The sequence below is a fragment of the Gadus morhua genome, chromosome 8 (genome assembly GCF_902167405.1).
Source record: "Gadus morhua chromosome 8, gadMor3.0, whole genome shotgun sequence".
Lineage (NCBI taxonomy): Eukaryota > Metazoa > Chordata > Actinopteri > Gadiformes > Gadidae > Gadus > Gadus morhua.
The window spans coordinates 24,572,382-24,592,487 of NC_044055.1; the positions used below are offsets into that span (position 1 = coordinate 24,572,382).

General features: G+C 45.8%; 1 protein-coding gene across 3 annotated transcripts; it reads left to right on the forward strand.

Annotated features, from left to right (window-relative positions):
* The first annotated feature begins 115 nt into the window (after window positions 1-115).
* LOC115548837 (WW domain-containing adapter protein with coiled-coil) lies at window positions 116-19,886 on the forward strand. 3 transcript variants are annotated; one of them, XM_030363701.1, is made up of 13 exons: window positions 116-450; window positions 902-935; window positions 1,689-1,884; window positions 2,606-2,700; window positions 5,157-5,272; window positions 7,375-7,469; window positions 12,196-12,486; window positions 14,279-14,410; window positions 15,426-15,586; window positions 15,698-15,795; window positions 17,182-17,374; window positions 18,994-19,121; window positions 19,293-19,886. In XM_030363701.1, the coding sequence occupies exons 1-13, from the start codon at window positions 410-412 to the stop codon at window positions 19,360-19,362; spliced, it is 1,650 nt and encodes a 549-aa protein (XP_030219561.1). In that variant the 5' UTR covers window positions 116-409; the 3' UTR covers window positions 19,363-19,886. The 3 variants fall into 3 exon arrangements, with proteins under 3 accessions (XP_030219561.1, XP_030219562.1, XP_030219563.1); XM_030363702.1 differs by having other exon boundaries at window positions 15,701-15,795; XM_030363703.1 differs by lacking the exon at window positions 116-450 and adding an exon at window positions 469-808.
* The last annotated feature ends 220 nt before the right edge of the window (window positions 19,887-20,106 follow it).

The following is a 20,106-nucleotide window of genomic DNA, read 5'->3' on the forward strand; positions in this document are numbered from 1 at the left end:
GCAGTGTAAAAATGTTGGATCTACACTTTTACACTGCCAAGCCGGTTCCTGACGTTGTGTGTGGATCCCGGAAGCCCGGCCAGAGGCGGGGCCTGGATGTAGTGGGGGCGGTGCCTGGCGCGTGGGGGCGGGGCCTGAAGACGGTCCTCTGCTCCGTCGTCTCCTGGTCTCCTCGTCCGCTGCTGCTCGGCCCATATCCAGCACTTCTCTACTTAAAGCCAGCTGACACACCCAGGGTGGTTAACAGAACAGGCCGCCCGCTCTGCAAATCTCTCGCACCACTGATAGGCGTTAGTTATAATATCTTAGACTAATTAGTTTGGTCAGGTTAGCAGAGAGAAGCACCAGGTCCGAGGGCAGACGGAGGCCCCAGCCCCCGTCACACGCACACACACATCACCACGGCCTTATGGTGATGCATGCGAGGAAACCAGCAAGAGTCAGCGATGGGTAAATCCACTGTCATGGTTGTTATAGTATAAAAACACAATGTCTGTCAGGGGGTTGAGGCAACTCAATATCCGCTAAGCTAGCTGCTAAGCTAACGGCTAACGCTAGCCGCTCGTTAGCCGGGTTAGCTTGTGTTAGCTCGTACCACAGCAGGGCATTTCCTGTTCACTAAACACGGCCCTTTAGACCGAGTCTGGTGTCTAGGTCTGGATGGGTCACTCCATCTGGCAGTACACCGATCTCTGACAGTAGGACAGGTTTCCAACGGATCGTAGTATGACGAGTTAGTTGGCTAACAATCGTAACTGACAGGACGACTGACTAGCTAGTTAAAAGTCTGTCGCTAGCCGACCGTTGGGTAAGTTAGCATTTAGCTCATCTTGTTCATGATCGTAAGATAACATTGCTATTAAACAATGTATTAAAGGTTTGTTTTGTTTGTCTTGTACAGGTGCACCGACAGAAGGCATTCCCAACCCTACCAGGTGTGTGTCACTGGAGGTCTCAACGATCATTCATTTATATTTTATTTTATTCGTATAGCTCTTAATCACAGGGACAGTCTCAAAAGGCTTAAGAGGCCGTATAATTATGATACCTCCTGAACCTAGCCACCAAAAGGGCAAGAAAAAAATCCCTTAATTGGCAAGGAAGGAATCTTGAGGAAGGACACATAGTGGGTATCCCTCCTTCCAGGGATGATCAGGAGTGCAAAGGGGGCCATAATTGACATACATTCATACAGGCAAAACATATTAAATTGATGATGGGGTGCTTGCCGGTTAACCCTAAGTAGAGTCCAGGCATCCAGTCGCAGGCACCGCAACAAACTAGAACAGACTTGAATTACTGGAAAGGTCGACTGCTGCTAACTTAGTAACAACAAAAACAAGCTATCGTCAAAACTGTTGTCTCTGAAATGTTCTACTCCGTTTTTGATTCAGTAGATCAGGCAGTGGAACCGTTCTTTAAGTTGAACCCCTGGTTGATTTGTATATTGTGTGGTGGTTTTATTTGCATGTTATCCAGACCAGCTTTTACTTTCATTCCTAAAGTAAATACACATTGTAAAGGTTGCCATAAGACTTTTATTTACACTTATTGTAGAACGACATGGCAATCATCCTCGACATCTCTTCCACTAACACAAAAATAACGTTTCGATGTCTGTAAATATGTCAATGATTGAAACAAATGATCCCATCATATTTACGTACTGTTTTCGCCATCTTCTCCAGCCCCACAAGTCCCAACCAAAGAGCCAGTCGGGCAGTGTTCACCGTTACGACAAGGTGCGTGATGGTTCGTCAGAGCCCACTCCGCCCTACAAGATGCTGCGGCGCTCAGACGAGAGTCCCGTCAGTCGGCCCGGGGACGGCACCGTGGGGGGCCATGGCAGGGCCAAAACTACACACACACTCGGTGGAAAGAATGGTATGCCCAGAGGTTCTGTAGTGTTTAAAAACAGTTCAACTCTTATCTGTAGCAGTATTCTAATATTTAAATGAATGCGACATAGGTGAACCCTTATGTTACATTGCTGTTTTATATAATGTAAGGTCCTGTTCACTTTTGGCTGTGATGCAAACTTGTTTCTGGCTACAATATTTTTACTGTAACCGGGTTAACTCTACTGAAATGTCAATAGTTATGTCAGGCCAACTAGCCTGGTACAACAACCTTGTTGAAACTGATCTTAGGGAGAAATAGGAAATTCAACATTGTCTGTTTTTGTAAACAATTTGTTTCCTAATCTCTGAGGCAAAATTGGAACGTTTGCTCAAAAATGTTGGGTTTTTGTTCAAGAGGTCTTAAACAATAAAGAAGTCGACTAAAGAACAACATGTAAATATGTCACAGGACAATCCTCTGGTGGAAAGTAGACTGCAGTTCCACTTTCGTCACAGTGAAGTGAGGAAATATTGGAGTGGACTTGGAGTGGACTCCTTTCGGCTTAGTGTCATATTGGAACCAGTTGCATAAAGATAAGAGCGGCAACTGAGATCAGTACCCAGTTGGCTCTGCTTAGAAAGCCTCCCTACCTACCAACCCAAAACCCATTTGCCTGAAACAAGTCTTTGGTCATCTTCATGTTTTGTTATAAGGGTTCTTCCCCAAAGCCTAACTTTAACTTTGTCATACGCCTGCGTTTCAGGGACCAGCGGATCTCCACAAGAGAACCCTCACAACAATAATGGCGCCCAGCACAGCTCAGACTCGCAGGCCCCTCAGAGCAGACCCACAGAACGGGTAAGATTGAGCTTTCTTTACTCTGGTTCCCCTGGCCAATCAGCCGGGATACGCAGGGACACAACACTACAAAGCCGCAGAGTGGTTGTCTAGAATTTTTGCGTACCTAGTTTTAGGGATGCACCGAAATGAAAATTCTTGGCCGAAAATGAGGAAACCCAGGCCGAAAACCTAAACACCGAAATAAATTATTATTATTATTATTATTAGTACCATTTAGGGTTGCCACGGTATTATGTTAAAAAGGTTAAAAGTTTGGCAGTTTGTCTTTGCACTGTTTTATTTTTGATGTGTTTTTTCTAATAGATAGGCTACCTAAAAGTGTTGGAACGCACAAGACCGGTAACCATAGCAACGCCGGTAAACAAACCCCCCGAAGCCCAATCCCTACGAGAGCTCCCCGCGCTACGGCCATCTGGAGGCGCAGAGCTTTTGGCCGTGATATTATACATACAATTATATTATACTATTATATATAGAACATTATAAGACGCTGTCAGCGAGAATTGGCGCACTGCCAGACGCTGTCACCGAGTGTGAGAGGAGAGTTGACAGAGAAGATGGCGGTTGACCTAGTTTCAAAGTTTATACCGTTTATACTCAGTAATACAACCCTAGTACCATTGCATTTATGGCTATGACTGTGTACTAACTTCATTAAAATCAAGGCATTGCAATTTTTGCAAATCGTTATACGTGGGTCTTTCTCAGAAACATTGAAAAACGTCCACACCGCAGACATATTGGCGCTTATCCAGACAAGCGTGTGCTGGCCGCGCTTTTTGTTTGCGTCATCACAAATTTCTGTTTCGGCCGTGTTGTTTCGGTGATAAAGTATTTTGGCCGAAACCCGAAAATGCGCTTTGGGGCCATTTTGGGCAGAAAATTTTCAGTGGCCGAAAATTCGGGACATCCCTACCTAGTTTCATACCTTTTCTAAATGATAAGGCAGAATCAGTACAAGGAAGCCATTTAGAAAAACGACATTGCTAATGGATGTTTTAGTGAAGCAGGTTATATGACTTGGCATTTAATGAATGCTGAAGTGGAACACATAGTATTGTATACATTTAGATCATACAGGGTCACGTGGGTTTCAGGGTGGTTCATGATCATTCTCAGAAACAATCTTTTATAAGTGTGTGCCGGGGAGGTTCTAATAATGAAAGGCCATTGCGTAGACAAACCCGCATAACAAGATGAGGAGAATGTATAGAGTTCTATTGTGCATTCATTAGGTGACAACATAAAGAGAAACTAGGCTGTTCTTAAATGAAAGTGAAAGTTTGTAGAGTCTTTGTCTGATGGCAAGGGATCACGATACGGGATGAACCTTCATTCCAAATCCCTGGTGCAGCTCAGCTTTTGTGATCGCTACGCTTCCATTTCGGACGTCGCGGAAGTCCAATCGATTTAAAATGATTAATCGATTGGAAAATAATTATTATATATCGGGCGTTTGTGTGTGGTGCCCTCCTTTTTAATGGCTAGAGGCTAGCTGCATCATACATATCCAATGTACTTAGGGTAGAAGCTTAATGCAAGCGTATACAATATTTTTCATGTCATGATATCTACACAAACGATATGCCATCTGAAAGAGACTCCAAGGAGTCAAACGGCACGAGCCTTATCATTTTGTGAGCTTATCTCAATAACTAGATGTGAATGTTTTAGGGTGGTTAATTGGCAATCAGGAGCAAAGATCTTCCATATATTATAGTAGAACAAAGTATCGGACTGATATCGATATCGGCAGATAGCCAAAGCTACGGTTTCGGAAGTGAAAAAGTGTTTTTGGGAAGTCCCTAATTAGAACCATTAGCAACACAGACATGAATTGCTGCTCTTGAAAGACTTCTCGGCCTCCTACTCTTCTTTGGTGTTACCAGACCCAATGTTTTGCTCTTCTTTTCTCTGATGCGAGGTGTGTGTGTGAAGCATGAGAGAGCTGTTCTATAGCCCAAAGCACTTTTTCCACTCAGAATCCAGTGGTTGTGGATGGATATATTTGATAAAGACTCCTGCTCCTAAATTACTACTAGATTAATATATGCATGACACATAGTTCCGGTAAGGTCCGGTAGTGTAGGTGCGGTTAGGCGCTGCTCAGTTAAGTCTCGAGTTTCCGCCGCCGACAGTACACTTACGGTAGAGCAGGGTTTAAGCCGGATGGCAATAGCTGTGGCAGTTACGTAAGCATCTAGACAGCCAGACACGGTGAATATATAAACCTTCCCGTACCCGCCGGTGGAAACTGGAGAGTCCAGAACTAACCTCTATTTTCAATGCTGTTACAGCACTGTATAACTAAATCTGACATGATAAATTATGGATGGATTTACATGTATATGTGTTATTTTCATGCTAGATAGATGAAGTGCTTTAGTGTTTCCTTTATTTGATGTAACGGGGTGGTGGTCCTGGATGTTTACCCTCTTGTATCTCTTTCCCAGCGCCAAGAGCCGGCTGACGATTGGACAGAGCACATCAGCTCCTCTGGGAAGAAGTACTACTACAACTGTAGAACGGAGGTGTCCCAGTGGGAGAAGCCCCGGGACCTGCTGGAGAGGTAAAGGACTACAGCTACTCTTCATGTTTGTTAGCCTTCTAATGATACTCTCCATGTTTTCTTTGCGTTGATTAGTTTCTCAATTAGTAATGTGTAGTGTCAAAGGAAAAGAAGGATTGTCTAGTAGCTAGTAGGGCTGTAACGATACACAAATTCACGATTCGGTTTGTATCACGATTTTTGACCCACGGTTCGATACATCCCACGATTCTTTTAAATTTAAAACATTTTATTTAAACAACACTTAAATACCAATTATCTTAATGTAACATTTAATAACAAATAATTTGGAACACTGAACAGATTTGAACCGAAAGAATACTATTAAAGTATAGCTAAATTAATAAAGAAATAACCAAAGATTGCAGTTGGAGAATGCTTTTTGCTGGTAGGCATAATAGGGCCCCTTTAACTGTTTGGTTGGTTTATTCAAATATCCTTATTAGCGCTTCTTATTAGGCTATGTAGCTTAAATAATGACATAATCAGGCCGTATAGAATGCAACATGTTTAATAGCCTAACTTTCAATAGATGAGGAAAAACATGAACGTCGCAATAACGAGGCATAGTGTTAAGAGTAGCATATGTGTATGCGCGAGAATGGCAGTGTGCGTATGCGTGTGTGAGTGACGTCAGCGAGTGAGTGGACGAGCGAGGAGAGCGAGCGGTAGCGCGTGTGTCTAGTGAAGAAGCGAACGAGTCCGGTAGAATAAAGTACCCATCCTGTCAATAATCGGTGGCCGCTTCATTCCGACCTATAAGCAGACAAACTGCCAGTCAAATCACACAAAACAATAGAGACAGGATCACACAGGCAATTTTTTTCGCGCTTGGCCCACTCTGGATAAATGTCGTTCATATCGAATATGAGGACTTCGACGGCTGTGGAGAAATGCAATCCTCCGTAGCCACGGAGAGCTGTGATCACAGAGAGGGCATCTCGTCACATATTTACGGCATCGATAGGAGGGGCCGCTGTCAGCAGACTATTAGCAAATTTCAATCGGACAATTTGACCGAAGAGTTAGAAAGGGCATATCGCGCTTCTGCCTTCTCACACCGCGAGACAGGTTCGTGGCTTTGAGTATCGCGATTTTCGGTTTGATACGCGTATCGTTACAGCCCTAGTAGCTAGGGTGTTTGACTCACAGCCCAAAGGCACTGGGTTACATCCTAAATGTCTCCAGTCCAACTGTAGGCACACCTGGGCAAGATGCGTAACCCCTACCTGCTCCTTATGACATGTCTGAAGCCTGTAAGCATCTACCAAAAGGCTAAATCCAGCTTTATACTAGGGATGGCGAAAATGTAAAATATTCTTGACCGGCCAACGGGCCTCATTAACCGGTTAATACCGGTTAACCGATCAGATTAAAATGTGCTATTTGAAATAACCGCCATTTCGAGCCGCACCAGCCACCTGCTATTTCGTAACTCTGCTTATCTCTCTCCCCTTCCGCCTCCGACTCACACAACTACACACACACTACGAGTGAGAGGCAGTGGCTCTAACCGCGGCACGACCTGTGTTTGAATTGAAACACGAGGCATGTTTACTGCAAGTTGTCAGTGTGTAGAGAGCGGGCTCGAAGGCCCACAATGGTCTGAAATGGCGCGGACCTGGTTGAGACCCTGCGCGGGATTCACCAGGGGCCAATCTGAAGCGGGCAGCGTTAGGAGCTCATTTGCAACATTGCCGCGGCTCATTTATGAAAATGACAGCTCCGAAGAGACGCCGCTTGTTTAGTTTGGAGGAGACGGAAAAATTTAGGGTGAGGGATAATTCTTTTCACTTCACACAAAAAGATCTTGGAATGAGATGGCTAACTGTAGTCTTATAGCCTTTAGTCTACTGTCCATAATAATTTAGACCTCATATCCTCCGTCGCTCGCATGCGGGAATAATTAAGACTTGTGGAGAAATTAAACAGTGGGCTAGAGACGCGGTGTCCGCCCAACTTCCAATAAGTCACCTCATCTGATCATCTTTTTTTATTTATATTTTTAACCGGCAAGCGACAATTTTGATCGATTAACGTTGATCAGTGGTTGGAATAAACACAGTGCTGCTCGTCATCCGACTGTTTCCATTTTATCACAGAGAACAACGGCAGAAGGACTCTTCCAAGACGACCAACAGCTTCCCAAGGGACATGGACTACAGACAAGAGGCCTTGCAGGACAAAGCCACAGCTAGTGAGTACAGGTTACATCCACTAGACTTGGTAGTGGCTTACCTACTAAGGGCGGCAGGTTGCTAGTTAGCTGATAGTTAGATGTCTGCATTCCTTTTCAAGATTTATTTCGGAGATGTATTGAATCAACCATGTATTGCGGCTTGTCCTGCACGGTATGTAGCAAATTACTTAATCGCGAACTCGGAGCATTTTGCATGAGACTCTTTGGCAATAGCTTCTCAGCCATCCTCATAGCTTTCACTGTTCCCTGCTTTCCTCAGGATACAAAGACAGGCACTGAGCAGTGCAAACATACATGCTTCTTTAAGTGAACCCACTGTTGCATTCAAGCAATACGATAAAGAAATGTTTTGTACTGGTCTATGAAGGAGGGGGCCTATTACGACCCACGGCAACTTTGTGATACTTTTTATGCACCGTTGTGTACGAGTGTTGTAATGAGCGATGTTGTTTATGAAATGCGCCACACGCCGCGGCCGTCATACTACAAGTGTCAGAGAATCTTAAAGAAGACATATTATATCACCAGGTGTGAGTTTGATTAGCCTTACAAGCGGTTTCAAAAATCTCTAGTGGGCGTGTCCACCTAGATCTGTGCTGGATAGATGAGCAACGTTTACTTCAGTCCACTCGGTAGTAGAGCCCGACCGATAAAGGATTTTTAAGGTTGATACCGATACAAATATTTGGTGATTTTAAAATTTGATACTCCGATATATCGGCCGATATATATTTTAAAAATAAATTCCAGAAATGCGTAACAAAACATAAACAGATTTCCCTAACATTGGTTATTTGTAGTTATTTTCGAGTCCTCACTAATATAATAAGGTAATGCAGTTTAAAAATATTTTTTATTTGGGTTATTGTTTTATTGTGTAACAGAAAAGTCAAAATCAAATTTTATTAAAGTTCTGATAAATAAAATGCATAAAAATGCAAACTTAAGATATAACCACACAGCTAGCTGGTGGACTGATCTATCCAGCAAAGGTCTAGGTCAGTGGTTCTCAACCTTTTTTGATCAAACCCCCCCCAATAAAAAAATAAATATAAACTATCAACCCCACTCACGCTCGTGTTATATTGCTTAAGTTGTCAATGCATCGTTTTTCATTGATTTAGCGTTGCTCACTAATAGCATGAATGCCCTCTGAGTCGATTTTGGTGCAAAAAATATAAAAATATTAATGAATATTCATGACATGCAAATGTCTCCCCTCTGATTGGCTAACAGCACTGTCCATCATTGTAATAAACCCAATTAAACTTCCAGAGCGACAGGGGGGGGGATAGAGAGAGAGAGAGAGAGAGAGAGAGAGAGATTCACCGTGACAACGGTGCGGCCCCGGCAACGTGGACACATCACTATAGCTGATGTAAAGGGAGTCCGGGTGTGTGCAGGACCGAACCGCGCTGTATTACCACTGTTCCACTGCGCATAGACAGTAAAAAGTAGCTGAGACAGTAGAGGCGTTAGAAACCAATAAATTAAAATAGGTTATTTATTTCAGGTAGCCTATTCTTTCACCCAAAAAAATTAAAAACAATGAAAGTTTAAAATCACCCCCAAAAATGGAATCACGTTCCCAGCGCCCCCCTAGGTTGTGCGAACGCCCCCCGGGGGGGCGGTACCGCCCCTGTTGAGAAACCATGGTCTAGGTGGACACGCCCACTAGTGATGTCTTATGGGGCAGATTTTCAAAACTGCTCATAAGGCTAATAATACCTGATGGTATAATTATGTCCCCTTTAACCCTCACTCGGACAAGTGTGATGTGATGGACCCCCTCTCACTAATGGAGTGATGGACCCCCCCCCCCCCTCACTAATGGAGTGATGGACCCCCCCTCACTAATGGAGTGATGGATCCCCCCTCACTAATGAAGTGATGGACCCCCCTCACTAATGGAGTGATGGACCCCCCCCCCCCCCCACCCTCACTGATGGAGGGATGGAACCCACCCTTACTAATGGAGTGATGGTTCCCCCCCTCACTAATGGAGGGATGGACCCCCCCCCCCCTTACTAATGGAGCGATGGACTAGGGCTGTACGGTATGGACTAAAATGTATATCACGGTATGATTTGAGGAATAAACGGTAACGGTATTATATCACAGTATGTTAATTTTATCTTCTAATTTCGATAAAAATGCCTCCGAAGGGGTAAAATACTGAAAAGGCAGCAAAACCGCATAAAAAAAATTAAAATCTTTTCTCAAGTTACTTCCATCTCTGAAAAACACTAATGTTTAATAGTATGGATTTGTTTCTCCACTTGCTTGTAGGGCTGTCAACGAATATTCGAAGTTCGAATATTCGTTCGAAATGTATCCAAAAACGCGAATTCGAACGTGAAAATTAATATTCGAATGTGAAAAAACACTTCCGCGGTACAAGCGCCTCTATCTGCTTTGTGAATGAGCCTCTGTCTGTTCGCGATTTCCCTCATAATATTCGAATGTGAAAAAACACTCCCGCGGTACAAGTGTAACAGACTAGTATTGTGAAGAGCGAATGTATTTTATCCCCTCGGGGTTTCCGTACTTGGATATAGGTATTCCAGCTCGGCTATGCCATTCAATAAGCATCCGAAGTAGAGCTCAGGGAGCTAGTAGTCTGGCTGGTGAAAGCTGCTATAACGCAATGTTCTCGGCAAAGTCCGAGACAGCTTTTTTTTCATGAATCCGAACGGTGCGTAGTGCTGGCCCTTTCGCTGGCATGGTGGAAGACGTAGGCGACATGCATATTTTTCTTTATCGATTTTAATAGGCCTTCTCGATAAATGGTAACTTGGTAAGCAAAGCAAGGAACGTTACCACTAGCATACTTGGTAACATTCAGAAGCGGGCGTCTTCTTCAGATTACTATAGTTTGCGCGCTTGCAGGTGTGGTGGTGAAATGCAAGCGATACAAAGTTGTGGCTTTTCATGATTAGGCCTCCACGTTACTGGGCTGTTTATAGGATATATATATCCCGCTAATTTGAACCATGGTTTTTTCGCATTATTGGCATATTGACGGCAACTGCGTAAAATAGGCAACCAGATATTCGAATAGTTCGAATTCATGATTTTTTTCCAAACGAACATTCGAATGTCATTTTTGAGCAATTTTGACAGCCCTACTTGCTTGCGGACCTTGCAGTATAGTTTTGGCATCTCAATTTGGCTGAAGTGTGTGAGGGCATGTAACGCGTACCTGGGATCGAGTGTTTAGACCATCTCTTTAAAGCCCTTTCTATCGACATTTTGAAAGGGAACAATGTCCTTAGACAGGTAAACAGTGACAACGTTTGTCATCTCGTTCCACCACTGGCATTTTGTTGTAAGGACTGGCTTTCAAAATGCCTGCGGAAGCAATGTCTGATTGCAGAGACGGCTTCACGCTATTAGCGTCTGTCTCGTACGTTGTGGAATGAGAGCTTGTGAAGGGACTATTGCGCAAGCACGCAGGAGCGCTTGCTGCGCACCTGCGTACTTGCGCAATAGCATACTGCCTGAGAAGGCAGTATCGCTGTCAATCTGTCCCTGGGAAAAGTAACGTGGTGCCGACTAATGGAGGGATGGACCCCCCCCTCACTAATGGAGGGATGGACCCCCTCCACCCTCACCGGTGATGGACCCCCCCCCTCACTAGTGATGGACCCCCCCCTAACTAATGGAGTGATGGACACCCCCCCCCCCCCCCCCCCCCCTCAATGGTGATGTACATCACTAGTGATGGACCCGCCTCACTGGTGGAGTGATGGACCCCCCCCCTCCTTAGTGATGGACCCCCCCCTCACTAGTGATGGACCAGCCTCACTGGTGGAGTGATGGACCCCTCCTTAGTGATGGAACCCCCCTCACTAGTGTGGCAATTAACGTCACCACAAGAGGGCTGTGGTGACGTTAGTCGAGTGGCTGTCTGGCACCACTCAACTTGGAGGAATAAAGACTTATAAAGTACAATAATCTGTTTGTGTGAGAGACGCAACGCCAGGAACGGAGAGTACGGCTAGAGTTCTCAACGGGTTGAATCTTTATTATTCGTTCATTCCCTTAATTACGGTATATTTATAGGACCGATTTAAAAGGGAAATTAAGGATTAGATTCACTGGTGATTTTAGTTTGACAATATATCATACAATATTTAACACTATTTGTTTGCTGATATTGATGGTCAACTCGTTGGACCTCAAGATGAGCGCCAACGAAAAGACTCTTCTTATAAGCGGAAGCCCTGCTTCAACGTCTATATTATCGGATCAGATTGATAAGTTGAAGACGCATTTCCTTTTATTCAGGTTGTCTCAGACAGACGGTGACACACACAATGCCATACTACCCTTTTTGGCTTCCTAATCTCAGTAGCTCATTGAGATCAGATTTATTTTGAGTCCTGTTTACACATTGACAATGTTTCCCACATATTTCCTCAAGTGCCTCACGATATTGTTATCAGTGATCTAACGGTGTTAAATAATGTCCATCTTGTACCAGTGGGCTGAACAAGATGCTTTTCCCCTACCTGCTCCTCAATGAGGTCTGAATAAATGAGCCATTTATCTGACTCAACAAAATAATTGATGTGGTAATATTTTCTCGCCACACCATCATTTCAACTGACTTTTGTATTTGTCTTCTCTGTGGTCTCTGTTTAAACTCTAGTGTTGTTTGGCCAAGGCCGACGTGTTGAGTAACCTAGGGAGTGATCTCTATTCCCCCCCCCCTCCTCAGAGAGCACCTCCGGGGACCAGCCTACCGGGCCCAACAACACAGCCTCCCACTCCTCCTCCTCCGCTCCGTCAGCCTCTCAGAGCTTGAGCTCCGCCCTCCCCTCCACCCTCCCCTCCTCATCCGCCACCTCCTCCTCCTCCACCTCCTCCTCCTCCGCGTCGTCGGCGGCGGTGCAGGCCCAGTCCTCGGCGCTGCTCCAGGACCCAGCCATCCTGCACCAGCTGCTGCCAGCGCTGCAGGCCACCCTGCAGATGACCAACGGCAGTGTGGACATGGCCAAGATCAACGAGGGTGAGTGTGTCTGTGTTGGTAGGAGTGAAGGGGCCGGCTTCTTTGTTGACATTGTTTCATCCTCAAAGACCAAAACATGTTGCTGTGGTACTGGGTTAAAATGCCAAACCGTGACCTGCTTTTGGATAAATAGTCCTTGTGCAATGTCTAAGTAGTAATGTTACATTGTTTCTGGAAATTGTTCTTTTGAAAATAGGTTGAGTCCAGTAGAAACCAAGGCGCAAGAGGAGCATAAGGAGGTATAGAATAAACACCTGAGGGCTCAGCTATATATGGATTTAATTGTTGTGAACAATCACAAGTGGAATGTGCATACGGTGTTTAGATACATGTTTAGTCATTTAACGGGCCAATGTTTTCAAAGGAGATCTTCCCACCAAACTGTCTAAAGCTCCAAACAGCACCAATTGTTCTCCTTCTTTCTTTAAATTGTCCTTTTATCAAGAATCTGGGGATGACAACTCGTTGCATTTCTCCACCTCATCCATCACCCGCAACTCGTCCTTGAGAGCCAATTGAAACTAGCGTGAAATTGTGAAGTAAGCGAGGTGCATAGGAGGGACTCGAGGTGGTCGTTATACGGGGGCTCTATATAACTAGTTATTTCATTGTATATGACCTGGTCCACGGGGGCCTCTTGATGACCACTTATGGACTTCAAAATATTCTGGTAAAGATTTTATTTACAAATATAACAAGAGGTCATGTTTCCCCATGCAATATTGCAACTACTAACAATACAATCTAATCAAGATACACACACAAAATCTTTCTGCATGCGTGCAAAAATGGACTTGAAGTCTATTAGAACATTTTGCTGTACGTGAGACGGGCTACAGGGGGTAGTTCAGTCCCCACCCTACAGGGGTTGGTTCAGTCCCCACCCTACAGGGGGTAGTTCAGTCCCCACCCTACAGGGGGTAGTGCAGGGCCCATCCTACAGGGGTTGGTTCAGTCCCCACCCTACAGGGGGTAGTTCAGTTCCCTCCCTACAGGGGGTAGTTCAGTTCCCACCCTACAGGGGGTAGTTCAGTCCCCATCCTACAGGGGGTAGTTCAGGGACCACCCTACAGGGGGTAGTTCAGGGACCACCCTACAGGGGGTAGTGCAGGGCCCACCCTACAGGGGGTAGTGCAGGGACCACCCTACAGGGGGTAGTGCAGGGCCCACCCTACAGGGGGTAGTGCAGGGCCCACCCTACAGGGGGTAGTGCAGGGCCCACCCTACAGGGGGTAGTGCAGGGCCCAACAGGCCTGCTCAGGACAGGCTGTTGAATCGGCCTCCGGTATTGCTGCTTGCAGCTTTATGGAGAACCGTTCATCCAAACCAATTCTCACTCAATAAGGCCCTATTTTTGGCTCTTGGCAATACTCCCGCCACGTGTGGAGTCAATCGGATGAACGATTGTCGAGAAATTCGAAGGGCAGACATACTCTCATACAGAGACTCCTTCCAATTGAGTCATGTCCAATGTTTATTATCTGACTGTGGAAGTTCAGAAGTGTCGATGCATCTAGTTTCCCCCGGGTTCATTGATGGAGTGCACCTTGGAAGCATCCCCCCTTCTCACCTAAGCCAATGATTACTTTATCACCAAGCCCGCTTCAGCCATCATGTGGTTTGAAGTTTACTTCTGTAGTGGTTGGGGACACTGAACTGAAACTATGTGGAAACAGACTTTGCTCTCCTGCCGAACTCCCCCTTCACGTCTTATCAGCATTTGAAGCGGTTCACTGCAGCCTCTTTGCATCCCTGACTAAACGTCTGTGTGTGTGTGTGTTCATTCCTCCAGTCCTGGCGGCCGCTGTGACCCAGGCTTCCTTGCGGTCAATGCTTCACAAGCTGCTGGCCGCCGGGCCGTCGGGCTACAATGTGACCGCTCTGCTGTCCCAGGCCGCCGCCGCCGCCCAGCACTCCAGTCAAGGTAGGGCCCATCTGCTGCTGCTTCTCCTCCACCCCCGGCTGGTCCACATGCTCCTTCTGAATGCCTAGTGTAGCACCCTCCTCTAATGCTGCGCCATTGAAGGCTTGTTGGCTTTGGCGGCAGTCCTTCCCTTTAGTCTGTTGTTTAGTAGGGGGAGGATAGGCTCTTGTTTAGGGTGTTTGGATCCCTTAGTAGTTAGGATAGAATACTACTACTACTTAGTTATGTAAAATCTTTGTTGTGTACGTTAATCTAGTGATTGTTAGTGCTTGGATATTGGTTCTATGAACATCCTTACTGTACAGACAGCGATTAATTGTTTCTTCCTTCTGACAAATGGACTAGTGTAAGTCGCTTTGGATAAAAGTGTTTGACAAATGCCCTCAATGTAAATGATCCCAGCCATGGTTCTGGGTTCCACCCCCACTGTCCAGTCTACCTGTAGGCGTCCTAGACCACAACGCCAGACCCCTACCTGCTCATTAATTCAATAGAAAATACACCATTAATATGCTCTTGATGAAAATGAAGGGACTTTACAGTATGGTATTCATACTAGTGTTATTGTCAGTATTAGAAGACATCATGAAATGCAGTATGTTGAAGTGAAGTATGTTGACTAATTAACATAACACACCAGATCGGAGGAATGAGATTTTGTTTCTTGAAGATAAGGTTCTGCAAAAGACCAAGAACTAGGCATCTGTGTGTTTAGAATCTGGCAGGCAAAGTGGAAGCCCCGCAATACAACATGAAGCTGTAGAGGAAGTCTCGATTGGAGGTCAATTCATTGATGGTTTCTGACGTGGTTTTGCCTTCCTTTGTCAAAGCGATGAATGATTTTGATTGTGGGAAAACATGCTTACATGGAGAAGGTCAATTTAACAGCGTCTCGAAAGATCAGACGATGGAAAGGCATCAAATAATGAATGACGGCCACCAGTGTTGATCACCAATGGATCGTTACAACAATGACCTAACCCGGTTCTGCTCTATCTACCTCCTGCCCAACCAGCCCAGCAGTCGAGTCAGTCACCAGTGTCCCTGTCGTCGGACACGCCCTCGCCGCGGCCGTACAGCTCGCCAAGGAGCACCTCCACACAGTCCAGTGCCTCTGCGGGCCAGAAGCCTATGACGGGAGGCGGCTCCGCTAGCTCCGCCCCCTCCCAGAGCAGGGTCAGTCATCTGGACTGTTTCCATTTCTATTGTGGGTCGGATATATTTAAAATGTTTAATTCTCCTGTTCATCATCATCAAGATTCACACTGTGACCGTGACTGTGTTCAGCAGGGGAACACGTCTTCAGGTAAATCTGGAGCAGCTCTCATGTCCCAGTCCTCCGTGGAGAAACGCCCTGAGGACCCCAGAACGCTCCAACTGAGAAGGTAGTACGCACAGACACTGACCATGTGCACACGCACACACAGGCAGCGCTCTACTTGGTTTAATTATTTTTATTCTTTTTCATGGATATTTTAACTAGCCTGGTCCTACCAGACTCTTGTACTTCCTTTAATTTGCACAGAGAGTCTGGACCACTCAATTGACAAACGTTAGCTCACTTGAAGGCGCGTGTCTGTTGAAGTTTAAAACTATTGGAACTGCCCAGTGCCACTCCGGATCTGCCATAACCAATCGCTAACGTTTGGCTGGGATTCACGTTGTGCGCAGGCTGTAAACAAACACTGTGCGTGATGATGTCCGTCAACGAGAGCTGACTTTAACGTCATTGTTCTAAGCCACTCCGCCACTCTGTTCGCTAATTGGATGCACAAAATTTGGACGGAGGAAACCCGCAGACCCAGACGTTGTACTGAAGGGAAATTTAAATTGAGCAGCAGTACTTGGCAGGCCGGAGCCAGGCTATATTTTTTACCCCTTCTACAACTAAACATTTTAGGTAGGTGAAACTTTTGTGAGGCTTTTTGCATTTCTTCTTGGGATCTCCTGAAGTTGAAAAGTTGACTCTAAAAACAATCAGGATGGCTTCCTAATAGGACACTGCTTTCACTTGTCACACGTGACTTCTGGCTCCTCCCCTAAAAGAACACCAAGCCAGAGAGGCAGAGTGTGCGAATAAACCCCATGACTGCGACCATGTTTCTGTTTTAGCTTTAGAGCTCGTAAGTCCGCCCCTTCCGGTAGACCCCCTTGGGACCTATGAAAATATGAATGGGTTTCAATGGAGAGGAAGTAATTATTTTCTGGGCCCAGTCTTTATATGCCCTGGATTACATGTGTTGTTTGTGGATTAAAATTATAATTTTTCATGGTAAGAAAACAAAAAAATTGCTTCTAACGACTATTGTTTTGAACAGTATCACGATGCATTATTTTTATTTTTTTGTACCTGATGGAAGTATGTTTTCTTAAAGCATAATAATAATAAAAAAAAAATTATATATGTATACACATGCATACATGCATTCATTGCGGGACCCTATTGTTGTTAAGAAGGGCCGCCTTAACCATACAGTGCTGGGGGAAACACTGCATGGGTCCCATGGGGGTCTCCCATTAGGGGCGGATTTACGAGCTCTATGCAGCTAAAATCGAGAATCTGCAGCTTCTGCAGCTTCTCCTTTCTCGTTATTCTTTATGTAATAGATTTATATCTATAAATGTATATCCATTTTTTATATACCCCTTGCAATCCTTCAAAGTACCATTTAGGGTCCGCCTATCTCCATTGGTGAAACTCGGAGCTAAAGCAGTAAACCTCCCTTTTCTCATTGTAGAATGGCTCCAAACTAATTCACTTCCCCCTTCAGCCAGGAGAATCCGTCCCCTGGACCAAACGCATGTGGAGCCGGCATGGCGGCCGCCTCCTCCACCTCCTCTTGTGGGGCCAGCCAATCACAGCCCAGCGCCCCGGGCTCCTTCACCCCCTCCCTGGCCACCCACTTTGATGAGAACCTCATCAGGCATGTCCAGGGGTGGCCGGGCGAACACACAGAGAAGCAGGTGAGACCTCGGCAGATGGTTGCGGTGGTCAGGATAGGACAGGGTGAGACGGTGCTGATCTGGAGGCTGTCACGGTGGTCAGGATAGGACAGGGTGAGACGGTGCTGATCTGGAGGCTGTCGCAGTGGTCAGGATAGGACAGGGTGAGACGGTGCTGATCTGGAGGCTGTCACGGTGGTCGGGATAGGACAGGGTGAGACGGTGCTGATCTGGAGGCTTTCACGGTGGTCAGGATAGGACAGGGTGAGACGGTGCTGATCTGGAGGCTGTCGCAGTGGTCAGGATAGGACAGGGTGAGACGGTGCTGATCTGGAGGCTGTCACGGTGGTCGGGATAGGACAGGGTGAGACGGTGCTGATCTGGAGGCTGTCACGGTGGTCAGGATAGGACAGGGTGAGACGGTGCTGATCTGGAGGCTGTCGCAGTGGTCAGGATAGGACAGGGTGAGACGGTGCTGATCTGGAGGCTGTCGCAGTGGTCAGGATAGGACAGGGTGAGACGGTGCTGATCTGGAGGCTGTCGCAGTGGTCAGGATAGGACAGGGTGTCTGCGGTCAGACGGTGCTGATCTGGAGTCTGTCACATTGGGTTTCTCTTATCACACTGTAGAACTCCACAAACGAGGGAAGTGAGGCCTGAGAAAAGTATCAGTGACGGTGCAGTAGAAACAATGATATCTAAAATGGACTGAATAACCATGATAAAAGCCAAAAAGGTATTAGTGCCTTTCACAGAGTAGGTGTGGCTTGGAAATGGCAGCGCTCATTTAATGCGTCATGACTTCTTCAATGTGATTGGCCCTGAGTTTTATCCTTATGGTCTCACCAAGCAAAGCGCCTCGCTGCTCCAAGATGACAGCTTCCAGTCCATAGGTTTGCACTTTAATTTAAAACATCCCCTCTCCTATACCTGCTCCTTATCGGCATGTTCCTAAAATGACATGGTTTTACATAAAGACACTTCTTATTCCTACCTGGTGAGACTATATGGGCCCTTTCTGCTTTAGCCACATCAGGTATCTGCTCAGGCTCTGCTGGGAGTCTAGAAACATGGCCCATTGTCCCTGGAGATGACTCGTGGTAAAGATGAATGGTTTCTGAGATTAGTAATAGACAGACGGGTAAGACATCCAAAATCTAATTTGTGCCGTGTTAAATGATTTAAGGTGCATATTACAGGTCAAATTGTCCAACTAAAACGCAATTATACCGGAATGTCCCCCATTTCAAAAAGTCCCAAATGGCTATTACATGCTTCAAGTGTTTAATGCTGTCTCTACAACGGTAGAAGAAGGGTAAACTACTGCAAGGCCAGTGGAATTGGGGTTGGCCCCAGAAGGACTTTCAATATGAGGTGGAAACAATTGCAGACTTAAAAAGACAGTTGTAATAACTTGATGGGAGGTCATGTCCCTGTTCAAGTGGGTTCTCTTTGAGTTCAGGGCAGTGGACAGCTCTGGACAGTTGTTATTGTGATGTGTCCACAGTTCATCCAGTTCTGTAGCAGGAGTGGGGATAAGTTTTGTTTTCCTGCCCTCATTGTGATAGTTGAGGTGATTCACTGTCTTCTTAATGAATGTCAAGGGCAGAAACGTAAGTTTGGGTGTTTTCTGTCTCGCAGGCGGCTAGGCTGCGCGAGGACTTCCACAACATGGGGAGCTTGTACATGTCTGAGATCTGCACCGAGCTGAAGAACCTGCGCTCTCTGGTCAGGGTGTGTGAGATCCAGGCCACGCTGAGGGAGCAGAGGTGAGGGGTCACTATACACCACATAAAACCAAGGGGGTTCAGGATTCCATAACCTAAAACATCGGGGTTTAATGATTCATTAACCTATAACATGGAATGATTGGGTAACATTTAACATGCATGGGTTTGTGAGCTCCATTGACCCGTGTGCCTCCTGTCCTTATCACCCAGGATCTTGTTCCTGAGGCAGCAGAGCAAAGAGCTGGACAAGCTGAAGAACCAGAACTCCTACATGGTCTGAGGACGGCGAGATGGAGATGGTTTTATATAAAGGGACAGAGAGGGGATGACGAAGGAGGGGGAGTGCTGTAGGCTCTGATGCTGCCAGCGGAGTGGATGGAGGCCCAGAAGACCAGCGTCGAACCCAACGAGGGGAAGCCCCCCCTGGATGGAAGGAGATTCCCCCCTTTACTATGGTGTTGTCTGGGGAGACAGCACCTGGTCTTGGAAAGGTTCTCCATTCGGTAACATAACGGCAAAAAAAGAAAAATACAAAATGTCCTGACGTCTTGAGGTGTCAACTGGGCGGAACGCAGAAGATGTTTGACTTGTAGGATGCGTCTGCTCTGACAAAGCCTTTCTCAAGCCCCTGAGAAACTCTTTCAAATAGCACCTTTCTGGACTGTGAACTGTTGGATTTCTGTTTTTATTGTGCAGGTTAACCGTTTCTTTCTTCTGGTGTTTCACATGTAGTTGTGTGAGCAAACAAGATCGTCTTTACGTCCCCCCCAAAGGAAAAAAATTAAATTGAATAACTTAAAAGTATTGGTTTTAGTTTGTTTTCGTCTTCTTTCCATCAATCATGGGTTTGAGGCAGTACAGTGTGACCGTTTGGTCTTCAGGAAGCGTGATAAACGGTTGAATCAACCGGGAGTTCATACTCAACAGAACTACTCATTTACCACGGCTCAGATTTAAAATGGAGCTGAGAGTTTCTTCACAAACGAAGTGAACCAGATGGTAATTCAGCGTGACTCAAGACCTC

Bases quoted from the DNA above. Each gene is read 5' to 3' on its own strand.
- LOC115548837 (XM_030363701.1), top strand. From the start codon at position 410: ATGGTGATGCATGCGAGGAAACCAGCAAGAGTCAGCGATGG. The intron at 5,273-7,374 runs GTAAAGGACTAC...ATTTTATCACAG, and splicing joins CCCCGGGACCTGCTGGAGAG to AGAACAACGGCAGAAGGACT. The intron at 15,587-15,697 runs GTCAGTCATCTG...GACTGTGTTCAG, and splicing joins CCGCCCCCTCCCAGAGCAGG to CAGGGGAACACGTCTTCAGG.